The sequence below is a fragment of the Vanessa atalanta genome, chromosome 20 (assembly GCF_905147765.1).
Source record: "Vanessa atalanta chromosome 20, ilVanAtal1.2, whole genome shotgun sequence".
NCBI lineage: Eukaryota > Metazoa > Arthropoda > Insecta > Lepidoptera > Nymphalidae > Vanessa > Vanessa atalanta.
Window position 1 is genome coordinate 7,212,492 of NC_061890.1, and position 15,552 is coordinate 7,228,043.

At 32.4% G+C, this 15,552-nt stretch overlaps 1 protein-coding gene across 1 annotated transcript; it reads left to right on the forward strand.

Annotated features, from left to right (window-relative positions):
- Positions 1-1,440: 1,440 nt before the first annotated feature.
- Positions 1,441-14,907, forward strand: LOC125071793. The gene is made up of 6 exons (XM_047682174.1): positions 1,441-1,631; positions 7,418-7,574; positions 9,142-9,259; positions 12,475-12,609; positions 13,758-13,971; positions 14,140-14,907. Exons 1-6 carry the CDS (start codon positions 1,469-1,471, stop codon positions 14,292-14,294), a joined length of 942 nt encoding a protein of 313 aa, XP_047538130.1. The 5' UTR covers positions 1,441-1,468; the 3' UTR covers positions 14,295-14,907.
- The last annotated feature ends 645 nt before the right edge of the window (positions 14,908-15,552 follow it).

Consider the following 15,552-nt stretch of genomic DNA (forward strand, 5'->3'; position numbering starts at 1 on the left):
CCTAAAGCATATCTCCATCGCCTTCATCATTCGCAAAGGCAACCTTGTTATTCGGGGTCTGGATTCGATAACATTGTACAATGCACCGCAGATGGTATTTATTGATGGATGCGCTTAACAGAAAATTTTCCCTAGACAGCTTTTAGACACGAATTGAGATGGAGTAGCTATTATCTACTCTTTTCTCTTGAATTTATTTTTTAAATATTATTTTGATAATTAAAATGTCCGATCATTATATTTGAATTTACTAATCTTTAAAGAAATTGTAAAGGCATTGAACTTGGCTGCAGCAAGTGTGATCGTGGGCTCAAAAGCAGATTAAAAATAAAACAATGTAATTGTCTTGGTCTAAATATTTCTCATATGTTTGTCACCAATCCTCGAGTCAGATTCTAGCGAAAATCAAGTATTTTCTTTCAATAAGACTTTTTTAAGTACCTTTGAACGGCCATGATACAGGATTGATTTGTTTGTAAAGCTATCTCCGATTTGAAATGTAGGTTCTAAGGTAAAAACAGCAATACGTTCTATAGTTACATTTTAGCATATTTTTTTTTTAGCATTAGCAGCCTGTAAATTTTCCCACAGCTGGGCTAAAGGCCTCCTCTCCCTTTGAGGAGAAGGTTTGGAACATATTCCACCACGCTGCTCCAATGCGGGTTGGCGGAATACACATGTGACAGAATTTCGTTGAAATTAGACACACGCAGGTTTCCTCACGATGTTTTCCTTCACCGCCGAGCACGAGATGAATTATAAACACAAATTAAGCACATGAAAATTCAGTGGTGCCTGCCTGGGTTTGAACCCGAAATCATCGCTTAAGATGCACGCGTTCTAACCACTGGGCCATCTCGGCTTTTTTACTATAGTTACACCCTTGTCAAATTAAATTGTCAATGTCAATTCATAGGCGAATGAACCTTTGATAATTATCACACTTGCAAATAAACAATGTCATATATAATTAGTTTAAGTTATAGCAAAATGATACCGAATTGAAGTTTATTTTAGATTAGTCCACGTAAAAAAATAATATATATTGACTGATTGAAGTTAGTTGTAAAATCTCTGCGGACCTCTAAATATTTTTTTATGGCATAGGTTGGAGGAGTAGATGGGTCACCTGATGGTAAGTGGTCACCACCGCCCATAGGCAATGGCACCGTGAATATTAATCATTCCTTACATTGCCAATGCGCCACCAACCTTGAGAACTAATATGTTATGTCCCTTGTGCCTGTAGTCACACTGGCTGACTTACCCTTCAAACAGGAACACAACAATACTAGCGGTAGAATATCTGATGAGTGGGTCCAACCTACCCAGAAGGGCTTGCAAGAAGCACGACCACAAAGAAAGATATTAATACATGTTAATCTGTAGGACGGCGTTTATTCATTTAATGATTATTTATGTCAGTATAGTACACACAGTTGAAGCGAGTAGTCACCTATTATTAAAAATGGATACAATACCGCAAGACAGAATCTTAGAAACTAAACCAGATACCTTAACGGTAGTCCGTAAACAGTACAATCTGGATAAACCCGGACAAATGAAGGAGGCCATCAGTATCCTACATAAATGGGTGCAACAACAGAAACATTTTAAAAAGAAGGATTTTAGTGAGTAACATTGTACCTTATTTAGTTAGATAAATTAATTTGATCGTAACATATGCGTAATAGAGACGCGTGTAAAAAAATGTTTGAATATTTAGGCGTGAGATAATGGTCACGTTAAGTCACAACTGAACTGTTTTCTAACACCGATTATTTTTCATTTAAAGTAAACTTAGTGAATGATTAATCTAATAAATAAAAAAAACGATTTAGTTGTTGTTATATTTATAAATAAAATGCTAATAATTTATTATAAAAGTAATACTTTAATAATCGTCAAAGAAAATAATAATAATAAATTTAAGCCAATTTAATATTTTTGCTGAAATTATCATCTGGACTTTTCCTATGATAGTGCTTAGTGCGCTTCTCGCGTAACTTTAGCTATTCCCTTAGCTCTTTGTATTGCTGGATTCCTAGTAAGCTAACTAGTGTTATTACAGGATAAAATTTTAGAATTGGTTAACAAAATTCCATTAATGTGTGTCATATAGAAAGTGATTTCGTTTTAGAATATTTGTTAGTATATCAATAATATATGGTGGCCGCAAGCTATGCACGTTTATTTGTTTATCTGTTCTTTTATATCATCTAAAGCATGTATCATTTGACATAATGTTTTTTTTTGTATTAGACTTCAGTTGTTTTTTTTTTATTTGTACATGTTGCATGTAATTCAATATAATCATGACTCAGGTGTCCGTTAAGGCTATAAGCGTGATAGATAGTCGCTTCGTTTATTATAATTTTAATACTAATAATGCTGAGATTACTTATATGAAAAGAAGACAATTTGACGGATTTTACGGACACGTTATCGTTTGCCAACCTAGAACATGTTGTAATATAGATAAATTATTTAACACACAATTAGTTACGTTCAGATAAACACCGCCACCTTGAACTAAAGACCCTTCAATTATGATATAAAATATTAAGTTAGTAGTTTTCCGTAATTGAGTTTTACTTTTTGTTATTAACTGGTTAACACAGGTTTTTATAAACAACCGGTTACTCTTTCAAGGTCAAATCGCTAAAATTGTATCGAAGCAATCTTGAACCTCAAATCGGTCATATAAAACTTCCGACGAACCCGCTAAAATACGAGAAAAACCACAAGTTGTCGGTTTTATATCTGGTTACCATGTAGTTTCTTTTGTTTTAATATATTATTCAATAGGTATCTCAATGGGGTTCTCTATTTTCGATTCTATGATCATATAATTTAGAACGATTTTTGTTCACATCTAAGGATGTATATACGTATATATTTAACTAACGTGTTGTTTTGGAGGCGACGTCCACGTCCTACGATCTCGGGGCCCTCGACATTTTACAAACAGGTTGAAGTGTATTGTGATACTTTAAAATATTAAATGTTATTTTTTTCTTATTGGTAATTTTTTTTTTTTTTTTAATAATGTAATTGAATTGTATTTATTACTAAGTAAATCATAATGAGTATTGAGTGTTTTTTTATGACAAATACATAGGCGGACTGGCAAATATTATACATAGATAAAAAAATGCATGCTTACTGTAAAATATATAAAAAGATCCTTTTATCACCAATGCGCTACTAACCTTGGGATTTAAGATGTTATGTCCCTTGTGTCAACCGAAATACAACAGTCTACCTACAACATCTACTCGTGTGGCCAGTGGAACCCAGATTTGCATAAAACCCTACCAAATAAAGTGAGCGATTATTTGAAATTAGAACGTGATACTATGATAATATGCAAAATATATCAATCGAACAGTATCAATGTTAGTTATCTGTTTAACCTCAACTCAGTAACATACGCCATTCTAATCGCTGAGTCTAACTGGAAGGGATGACAAATGAGAATTCCCTAAAATTTTTGTTTCTATAGTAACCCCTAAAAAAAACTGTAGTAACTGTTAGACAAAGATTTTTTTTTTGACAGAAAGGGCTGTTGTTACATTTGATACAATATAATCATTTTGCTTTACTAGCGTTAAAAACAAATAACTTTATTAAAAACACCCCGAAGTTCCAAGGTTATAAATAAACCGGACATCTCAATTTTGCAAGATAACCGTTTCAATATATTAAAGTAACCAAAATATAAACATCAGTTAGTTGTCTAACTTTTCTAACTTCGTAATGCATAACTGCGGAGTGAGTCTCCTTATCAGGGACGATAAATGAGGATTCCACTGAAATTTCGAATCTAAGGTGATTTCTGTAAAGTCTTACGTATTTTTACGTCGTCATAATAATTAGGTTTTAGTTTCCGGACAATATTAAAAATTAGAAAACATAAAAGTATCACAACTGCCTTTAACATTAAAAGGAAGATCATTTATATATAAGTATTTATTAATATATATTCGTTGCAAACCGCCATTGTATCAGCGACAACGTTTGCTTACAAAAAACAAACTTTCACGACGTAATCAACACAATATTACAAATATCTAAAAATATGGGTCACTCATAAATGTGAAATATAGAAAAAAATGGTTTATGTACGATATAGTTTAATACTTTTATGAATGTAATATTTAATATTGATGGTTTTTACATCAATAAAATTGGTATAATCTCAATTATCAACTCTACAAATGTCAATTAAAAATAGTTACTGTATAAATCTTGATCGAGTGGAATGGTGGCAAGAATGCTAGCAGCATTTCCCCGTTGAATCGCAATTCCGATCTAGGCAAAAAACGACTCATCCTCCCTGTCATATTTAGTATTAGTAAATAAAAGATAATTAAAAAATTGTTGCATATTAAAAAAAAATTATGACAGCAGAGTCTCGTTACACTAACAATTGTAGTCTATTGTTCTTAACGACTCTTGTGTCTTTTCAAATTACCTTTTCACAATACAATAACCGTTCCTGTCGAGAGCTTTCAAGTATGAGCGATGGCTCAAACAATAAAACAAATGCAGAATTTGTATTGAACAAATAATCGAAGAATTAATTTAGAAATACTAAATTAAATTTGAAACACAAGTTGTTGGGAAACAATCAACAATTGTGTATCGAATTTTGAAATTAATTTAGGCAAAATAAATAATATGCCTATTATTTTTGATTGTCTGGGGGTAATGCTGGGTCAACTGTTGATACTGTTTACTCGGTAGAGGTACTCACTCATCAGATATTCTACCGATAAACAGCAGTACTCAGTATTGTTATATCCCGGTTTAAAGGGTGAGTGTGCCTGTGTAACTACAGACACAAGGGACATAACATCTTAGTTCCCAAAGTTGATAATGCATTGGCGATAAAAAAAATGGTTAATATTAGTTACAGCCCCATTGTCTGTGGGTAGTGGCGACCACTTAACATCATTCTGATCCCAGTGTAAGTAGCTAAAGCACTTGTGTTATGGAAAATACCACCAACACCCAGACACCCAGACCCAAGACAACATAGAAAACTAATGAACTTTTTATACATCGACTCGGCCGGGAAATCGAGGTCCTGAAAACCGGTGTACACGCTAGTCGACCACGGAGGTCGTCTAAAGTTAGTCAAATAAATACTTTTAAAATAGAGCGCCATGAGTGTCTATAATATCAACTCAATTCGGTTGGTTGGTACTAGCTTACACGTAAGGTTTTGCGAACATATTATTAGTATATACGATGTAAATTTACTCCTGTTTACGAGTACTTAGGTATCAAATTATTTGTGAATTTTAAGTCCGAAACAAGCAATCCAAAGCATGTCTGAAAAATGTAAATTAAAAAAAAAAAAACGAATCAAGCTTCGTCTACAGCAAATAATATGATGATAAGATGCAAAATTTTCCGTTGTTTACCATTAAAAATATGTAATTATTCATTTAAAAAGTATAAACATTTGATGTAAACGAAAGTTACAAGATGTTCGCGTTGAAAGTAAGATTTATTCGCAAACATTTCGGAGTAAAAGGTAATTTCAAAGTTTGTATTAAGAAAAATAAGGAAAACAGTCACGGAAAGCAAAATATAATTGACGGAACTTATTAAAATTGTGCCTTAAATCAAAAAAAGCAATTTCAGTTTTAAACCGACCTTTACAAATGTTTTATTTAGTTGATGAGTATTACACGTACACTCGCTTTATTTTGTAAACTGAGGAACGAAAATAAATATTTTCTTAATTATATCAAAGATGCATTATTCATGTGAAACATCTTTTGGGACGTCTAGGGGAAATAAGACTTGTATGCCGTGACGGCGTACGGCATAAAGATATATTATGGCACTTTTTTTAACAAATGACATATATGTTAACTTATAAGTTAAATAGTCATTGGTCTTTAAATATTTGAGGTATATAACCACAAAAAATCATATCATTTTGAAAAGATTGATTAAGGCATTAGTGTGATACATTAATACGTTTTTGTATCGTTTAATAATAAAATGGTAAGCTGTATTATAAAATATTCAATGCACTAAATTGCCTTTTAACTATAGCCTTCTATCCCGACCTCCTCAGGTGGGAGATTAAGCACCCGGATCACTTTGGGCGTCGCAAAGAAAATGTCTCGTTAAAATTCATGAGGCGCAATTGTTGAGTTTCACCTAACTTGAGTGATATTAGATTTTTCATTGAAGGTACCGTTTACCCCAGTTTACCCTTTGCGGTTTCATACCAGTTTAGTCTTCATACGCCGGTGGAATTTTTACAAAGAATTACACAGAATGTCGGGTCAAGCGTACACATTTTTAGCATATTGACCTTTTAGGTCTTGTAAAATATTTTGTAAGCAGACTTTAATTATAATTATTAAAGTGTAAGGGGTAATTAATAATTCCATTATTATTTATAATATTAATCTACGTATTGGATTGTCGGAATAAATAAATATAAATATAAAATTGGACAACATCACATACATTACTCTGATCCCAATGTAAGTAGCTAAAGCACTTGTGTTATGGAAAATCAGAAGTAACAACGGTACCACAAACACCCAGACCCAAGACAACATAGCAAACTAATGAACTTTTTCTATATCGACTCAGCCGGGAATCGAGCCCCGGACCTCGGAGTGGCGTATCCATAAAAACCGGTGTACACTACTCGACCACGGAGGTCGTCAATGCAGTCACTAATGAGTTAACCGGTTCTTCTCATTAGAATCTACCACCACCATTCATATATTTTACCAACATTTTGTGATACTTTGTGTTATTGTAGTCCGTTTTGAAGGTTAATTTTGTAACTACAAGCACCAAAGACGAAGTATATCAGCTCCCAAGGTTTTTTGCGCATTGATGTATGATTATTTTTTTTCAGTGCTATTGTGTATGAGCGATAATGATTACCTACAAACAAGTCGCCGATAATTAATTAAGATATTAGTTATATTAACGTTTTATGTAGGCACTTATCACACCCGCGCAAAGCCGGATCGGGTAGCTGATGGCTGACATCGTAATATAATATGCTAGGTTTATAAATTGTTGTAATCTATACATATAATAAAATTGGAGTGTCCGTTTGTAATATTAATATAACCGCGTTTTACTAAATGCATATGTATGTATACACGGTCCATATACCTAAATAACATTTATTACTATTTCTGCCTGTCTGTCTGTTTGTTCCGGCTAATCTCTGGAACGGCTGCACCGATTTTGACGGGACTTTCACCGGTAGATAGCTGATGTAATGAGGAGTAACTTAGGCTTTTATTTTAAAGTTATATGTGAAATAATAATAAAGTCACGCTTTTTTATTAAATTCAAATGCGCACGAAATCGCGGGCACAGCTAGTATTAAATAAATATATTATTATTAATGTTTTTACAGGTGAATTTTATTATGAAGCTGTTATCATTGGCTGTAAAGGATCAATAGAAAGAGCAAAGAGCCAGATCGATAAAATTTGCACCATGAGGACGTTATTGCCGCAGTTCTTCCAAGATTGTAATGTTAAAAACGACTTTGCGGACTTACACAAAATTGTGTAGGTACACACGTTTCATGTCTTAAGATTAAGCTGGGCTTAGAATGTATTTAAATCGTAGAGAGGGGATTCAAAGTCGGAAATGTACTTCTTAATTTGTGTGTATAATACTTATGGGAAATTAGAACCGTGTTGTACCAATCAATTGAGGTACCAACTCACAGAACTAATAATAATTATATTGTTATGTAGATTTAAAGCATAAAGGCAAAGTTGTGATATAAAAACAAAAACGTCTTTAAAATAATATCCTTAACATATATATACACAGCGCCAATGTCTATGATGATGATAATTCTCTATCAGGCCCGTGTTTTTTTTAGTACCGTATAGGCAACATAATATACTACTAAAAAAAGTACATCAAGCGTGACCGTTAACATAGATTAAAAATAATATGATATAAATTAAAATATCTTATATATTAAACGATGACTATTGGCAAATTCACAAACCTAAACCACCAGAATTATTCGGCAATTTTAAGGATAGGTTTTTTTTTATGATATCGGTAGGCGGATGAGCAAATACCTGATGGTAAGTGGTCACTACTGCCCATAGACAATGGCGATGTAAGAAATATTAAGCATTCCTTACATCACCAATGCGACACCAACCTTGAGAACTAAGATGTTACGTCCCTGTAGTTATACTGGCTGACTCACTCTTCAAATCTGAACACAACAATACTGAGTACTGCTGTTTGGCGGTAGAATATGTGATGAGTGGGTGGTACCCAGACGGGCTTGCACAAAGCAATTAATTCTGCGAGGTGAGGCCGATTTTTGCGAGAACGAGTTTAATTGTTAACTATTTATGTGTTTTTTTTACTTATTCCTATTTCTACTAGCAATAGGCATTTTGATTATGACTTAATTATATACGTATAAATCTATTGTTCTTTTTTTCATATTTTTTTAGTTTCAAAACCATTTATATATTTTACGTATTGTTTTCAATTTTGATTAGATTTTTTTAAAAGTAATTTGCTCTTCTCATCCACGTGCTATCTCAATGCGTTGGAATCTTCCAAAAATAAATATATAATGTCAGTCTTTAAGTTCAGGAGCGTTAGCGAATGGATTCTGAACAATAATTATTCGACCAGTAAGATCTCTCAGAACGTACGTCTAACCGTTTCTAACGGCTTGCTTCAGAATGCAAGCAACAGATTTAGTAAATAAAAAAAAAAAAAAACACTTGCGTCAAACTCTAATTTGTCATCATATGCCGAGGTGTGTAAATAAATGGCGTTTTTTTTTTAAAATATTTAGCCGTGAATGTTTTTTCCATAATTGCCGAAAGTGCCATAATAAGATACCTTTACCTTCACTCAAACGCTTTAATTATAGAAGCTCGTTATGTCTACCTGTTCTGGACGGTATATTTTGATATATTGTCATAAGAGCCCTTGTTTTAGATTAGCCGTTTTCGCGACATGTTTTAAAGGGATTGTGAGCCTAATATTTATCAGTTACTCAAATACTGTACAAAAGTTTTTTTTTTTTTAAATATAATGTATAGAAAAAAATCTTAATAAATATTATAAAACAACTTTTTTTTTCAGCCATTCAGTGATTCTGCCTAAATTAACAGATGATCATTATAGGGTTCAATATAACAAGTTCACCGTGAACGCTATCAAGCCTTCACAATTCATGGAGTACTATAGATATAATATTATTGTAAGTTATTTTTACTTCATTTTACTACACTTCGCTTCGCTTTATTTTATTTAGAACCCAACGGTATATAATGAACGCACTCTATATAAATTAAAACAAACACTATGTTGAGTAAACAGTTCTTATCTCTAAAGATAGGTATTTCCTAAATATATTATAGAGTTAACTAAATTAACTAGAGCCGAGATGGCCCAGTGGTTAGAACGCGTGCATCTTAACCGATGATTTCGGGTTCAAACACAGGCAGGCACCACTGAAATTTCATGTGCTTAATTTGTGTTTATAATTTATCTCGTGCTCGGCGGTGAAGGAAAACATCGTTAAACCTGCATGTGTCTAATTTCAACGAAATTCTGCTAACATGTAGCAGAATTTCGTATTCCGCCAACCCGCATTGGAGCAGCGTGGTGGAATATGCTCCAAACCTTCTCCTCTAAGGGAGATGAGGCCTTTATCCCAGCAGTGGGACATTTACGGGCTGCTAATGTATGTAATGTAACTAAATTATTTATATATCGAGATTATTACTTTATATTTCATCTATTAGATGCCGATTACCGCGCTTATGACTTGTTTTTTTTTTGCATTAATCATACAAGTTTGAGAATTTTATTAGTTCTGTCAAACCAAATAAGTTACTAGCATTTGTTATTTTATATTTAATGAAATTTTAAAACATAATTAGTATTCAAAATTCCTTTTATAAACATACTTGATTTACGGCCGATAAATTATCAATAACGCAATAGTGATGTTAAAGTTGCTTGTTCGATTTTGACCCCTCTTGCTCATAACAAGTTACGCTTAATGGGATCAATATGAATATACATGTTTCATTAAAACCATATAGAGCTAATATTTATAAGAATTTTGATACCAGATAATACGAGACAGGGCTGAAGTGGTCATTTTGTTAAAATGCATAAATTTTTCATTACAAAAGTCAGTACTAGTCGGTTTCCTGCGAAACTTCAAACCGCGTTTATTCAAAAGTTTTTTTAGGATATTCGAAACCTATGACAAGTTTTTTTTTGATTGAATTTAATCGTAAACTGCAAGTCACATAACAATTTACATTTGGTGCGAAAATTATGAAACCTTTTTTAACCCATTTTTTTTTGTAATGTCTAATAGTAGGTATACATAAGTTCAGTTAGAATTTCAGTTTGTTGATAACAATTTACTTTACGTTTTTAATTATTTTTGCTTATACAGCCGTATTACCGATCTATAAAATGAATTCTTTGTTAAATCGTAACAATTTAGTTAATCAAGAACCACTTTATTTTTCTGCCCATCTACATCTGCTCTTCAAAATGAGACCATAACAGATTTTATGCGTGCAGCTTAGATTCTTGTCCCATAATCACTGGGACAAGAATCGGCTAACGCTATTAATATATATGGTAAAAATGATAAGTAAGGATTAGTTAGTTGACGCTAAGATTCTGAGTACGCAGAGTCGAATTCTTCCTGGGGCAAGTTATTCTTTAATTAAATTCCACATACAATTTTATTTTTGCTAATTCATAAATATAAATCGCTTGTTAAAAAAAGAACCTTAATTAATAAGGTATATTATTCAACACAAGATCCAAAAAAATCGTGGAGTTGGTACTATTTGATTGACATAACTTTGTACTTTAAAAAGAGTAACTTAACCGTTTGTCTCGACATAATTTACATTCCGAACCGGTGCTAGCTTTACATTAAAAACAATCGTATGAAATGATTCAAAAGTAAATATTGAATTTATATAATACAGAACTTGTGATTTAGCAAAACACAAGTTCTGTATTATAATCAGATAGACTAAAAATCTAACACGTTCAGCCGTAGTAGACGAGTTAAGGCTTTGGAGCCGTTGGGGTTTCACGAGATTTAAGAAGCACATGTGTTTAAGCACATCTAACTGCCTGACGCGCTGGGTTTCTACTAAAAATATCTTGACAGAAAAACTCATTAATTTTTAATTGCCGGAGATTGAGAACCAACGAGGGGGAGGAGACCCAAGACTTCAGGTTTAGCGGTATTATAAGAGGGCCTAGTAGATAATTAGTTACATATATATTCACACATATATAAAATAATGTGTTCACACACATATAAAACACAGAGGCAGTCGTTTAAATTTTAACTAGTGTAGTCACAGCTTTATTCGGGTAGTGTACTCGTTAAATATTTTTAATTGAAAACGTTATTTATGTTTAATTAACTTATATTTATTATACGTTAAGTTATCGCTTTGTAGTAATTTCTCGTAGATAACCTTATGAGGTCGAAACCAATATCAAAGCATATTAAATACCCATGTTTTGACTAATATCGAGTTAAGTAACGATCTTGTAAAATTGCTTTAGGATATTTCAAGGCGCTGGATGGCGTCATCAAAATTCATCATGGTTATTGTGCATAAATGTTAGGGCGATTAATAAAACTGTTGAACTAATCCTTTTCTAAAATAAAGTATTAAAAATATAATAATCTTATAACGTAATAGTACATAGCTGATTGCCGATGATATGGCGCTGGTTTCCTTCCTATTTCTTCTTAATCATAATGGCCGCTTCATTATCATAAACGCAATTCTTCTAGAGTGTTGCAAGAAGAGTCTTGTTTCTGGCACTCTAGAAGAATTGCGTTATATATATATGTCGGAGGAGCAGGATGCCGAACAGTTGGGTTCGGGGATTCATCCGACATTTGTAAGACTAGGTGGCCGTGAAATGAAGATATTCACAAAATAAAACGTATTTAATATCGTCTAATTACTGTATTAATTGTTTCAATAATAATCGTACAAAACAAAAATATCAAAAGATTACAATAATTCATCTCGATTAAGAGCATATGGGTTCGCAAGCAACCATCGCATTCGAGTCGCTTGTCAAAACATAACGACTCGCGTTGCTATGATACTAACAACTCCATTCGGGGTGACCCGCTCTTAAAAGTAAATCAGCCATCAAACATTATTGCCAACTACTCGATTCCTTAATTATCCAAATCAACAGCCAAAGTAACCGCGCCCCGTTATATATATACTTATAGATTCAAACAAATAGTAGCCTTTATTGTATCATCAATTGAAATATTTTACAATAAAAACTTAACTACTATGGCCTACTATGGCCTACTAAACCTAATAACTAGGGTTAAATTTGTTTTATATTAACGAGAAAATGTATTAAATATATATTTATATTTTTTTACAGCAAGCTGAATACATAAAGGCCCACGACTATTTAAACGGATTCATTATAGTGCTCGACCTCACTGAAACCAATATGGTAGACTTTGTGTCAAAAATAGGTCTCAGTGAACTGAGGCAAATTCTATCCATTCATATGGTAAGTTTGTATACCGCTGGTGTTATCAGTCTTATTATATTAGTAAAGATAAACTAAAATTAATCATTTTATTATTAATATTCCATACAATATTCTAATAGTAGGGCTTTTATAATATTCTATTCTATGTAGTTCTTGATTTACAGTTTTATCTATACGTATTTTATATGACACGATACATATGTATACCAAAATAACATTTTTTACAACTTTTGTCAGTCTGTCTGTTTGTTCCGGATATTCTCTGGAACGGCTGGACCGATTTTGAAGGAACTTCCACTGGCAGATAGCTGATGTAATCAGGAGTAACTTAGGCTACAACAGTTACTTTTTTGTTAAATTCAAACGCGTACGAAGTCGCGGGTTCACCTAGTTTATATTATAGATAGGTTATAATATAAATTGATTTTATTATTAAATTTAGTAGAATTGGAAATAGTTTGATCTAAACCTTTTAATCCATATCAAATCGTCAACCAAGGTTTCATATGGTACCCAGTTGTGGTTAATTTATTGTGATAGGTTTTCGGAGCAGTTCTCAGCGGTCACACAGTGACTGCTGGTTGCTAGAACAACACTTTTTAAAACTGTGTTTATCAAAACAAAAAGGAATAAATATGTGTTTAATTAGTATTTGTAATTTATTTCTTGATTTGTAGTAAAGATTAACATCCTGCATGTGTTAAATAGCAATTTGCCACACGTGCGTCTTCACGTAGGCCCCTACGTGAATTTGTAGCCTTGTTTCACAAGCCTAAATGCTACAAAAATAAAAAAAAATAGTTTAGCATCAACATCTTCACTTGTTTTTCGATGAAAATAGTCTGTCAATACGCCCGACTATCAAACTCTTAACTTTTTTTTGAGTATTTCTTACCAGAAATATACAATAACAGTTTCCTTGCTCAAACTCGGAGATTGAAACCAAACAGGACCCAATGAGGAAGTGAATACAAACAATTATATCGAACCGAATAAAACTCTAAAAGCTTGAAGAAATTTTGGGTTCACAAAAAAATTTTATAAGTCCAAATTAGATCTGTTTTAAAATAAGAGCAATGAATATCGACAAAGATCAGCTGAATCATTTATGTAGTGTTACAGTAGACTTCATTTATTAATTGAATTATAATTTTCGTAATTTTCAGGAAGGTTATGGAGTTAGAATTAAAGCTATTCATATTATAAGTGCATCAAAGGTCATTAGCACTTTTGTATCGATTTTGAAACAAGTTTTAAGTTCTAAGATGGCGGATAGAATAAATGTTCACAAAAATACCGAAGAAATCCATAAGCATATTCCAAAGGAAATACTTCCGAAAGACTTTGGGGGAGACGAACGCTCTTTAAAAGATTTGCAACGTATGTTGTTTATAAATTAGTCCATACTTGCTCCATAAATCACGTAATTTACCTATGTCCTTGTCTGGACCCGGTGTTTATATTATGTCAAATTTCATTACGATCAGATCAGTGGTATATTCAGTATGACATAATTCCAACGTAGAGACATTTTCCTTAATTTTTCAGAGGAATGGCTGGAAGTACTTTCATCAGAGGAACACATGAAGCATATGCAAGTAGTTAATGCAGCTGGCACAGATGAAAATTTCAGACGAAAAGACTGCTTCAATGATCAGTATGCAGGAATGCCTGGCACTTTTAGGTCGTTAAGTGTTGATTAGTTGAGTTCTTTTACTAAATCTTTAAATGTATTGTTTATAAATTATATCCAAACAATTTGGATACAGGTATGTATGAAGATTGAAGATGAAGATTTATTTGGATCTTTTATCTGTTTTTCCGAAGAGAAACTGGTGACTCGGAATTGCTATTATTTTTCATTCGAATTACAATTTAATTTATATGGTCTGTAATATTTATGTCCTAACAATGGAATTGTGTGGGAAGATAATTTCATGAAATATAAAGTATTATAATTTTACCTCTATGTTTATAGTTACAAATGAATATGAAGTCGTTTTTATTGTATTGCTTTACTGAATAAAAACTTCTACACTACATAAATTTTGTTTTTAATCGGAAAAGGTTTAAAGAGTAGTATATAATGTTTTTAAATATGTAGATAAACTTTGCAGTTTCATCCTCTTTGATTTTAGGCTATTGACGTGACCATCGTGAATACCATGTTTTAGTATTATAGCAACCAAGTATAAAATAGTTACCATTTTATCAATTAGTAGTGTTTATTATTTTTTATAATATTTGATATAATTGAAAATAAACACGCCGCCGAGTTTCTTTCGCCAGTTCCCTCAGGTCCGTGGTGTTTATTTTCTAACCGGTGATAAGTTATATTTCTTGCCTGTATTTTTTTATATTTGTCGAATGTGATTTTAATTATGAATTATATTTGTGTTTTTTATTAAGTTCAAGATTAAACATATATATTCAAAGTAAAAATACTTTTTTAAAAAAGTTTTTATTTGAATGCGCTAAAAAAAAGAGAATAAAATTTTCCTTTAAAATTTGAAGTATCAATTTATAACCTCATTATAGACAATTTCTTTAATCATAAAATTTTAGACTCATAAAGTCTATTCATCTATCATTCAATGCATCATTGTTGCAAGGTCGTGTGCCTGTTTATTTCGAACAGTCTAAATCTTCAATAACAAGACCTTCTAATGATTTTACCCTACTTAAGGCCACGTATGCTTGACCAGAAGCAAAGAGCTTCTTGCCTAATTAAACAACGGCGTGATCGACAGTACTACCCTGCATTTTGTGTACTGTGCAAGCCCATAATATAAATGGCACTATTCTTCGTTCCACGGTTCCGTGACTATATTTTGCTGGAAATTGCACAGACTTGGGCTGAATGAGGTGAACATCGTCTTTACCAAAATCTATACGGACGGATGGTATATCAGTGTCATACATTTGTGCTCTTCGGAAGCAGGGCCATATAATTTCAGTAAT

Coding starts and splice junctions, on each gene's coding strand:
- LOC125071793 (XM_047682174.1), top strand. CDS start 1,469: ATGGATACAATACCGCAAGACAGAATCTTAGAAACTAAACCAGATACC. Junction 1,632..7,417: donor TTTTAAAAAGAAGGATTTTA/GTGAGTAACATT, acceptor ATGTTTTTACAG/GTGAATTTTATTATGAAGCT. Junction 9,260..12,474: donor ACTATAGATATAATATTATT/GTAAGTTATTTT, acceptor ATTTTTTTACAG/CAAGCTGAATACATAAAGGC.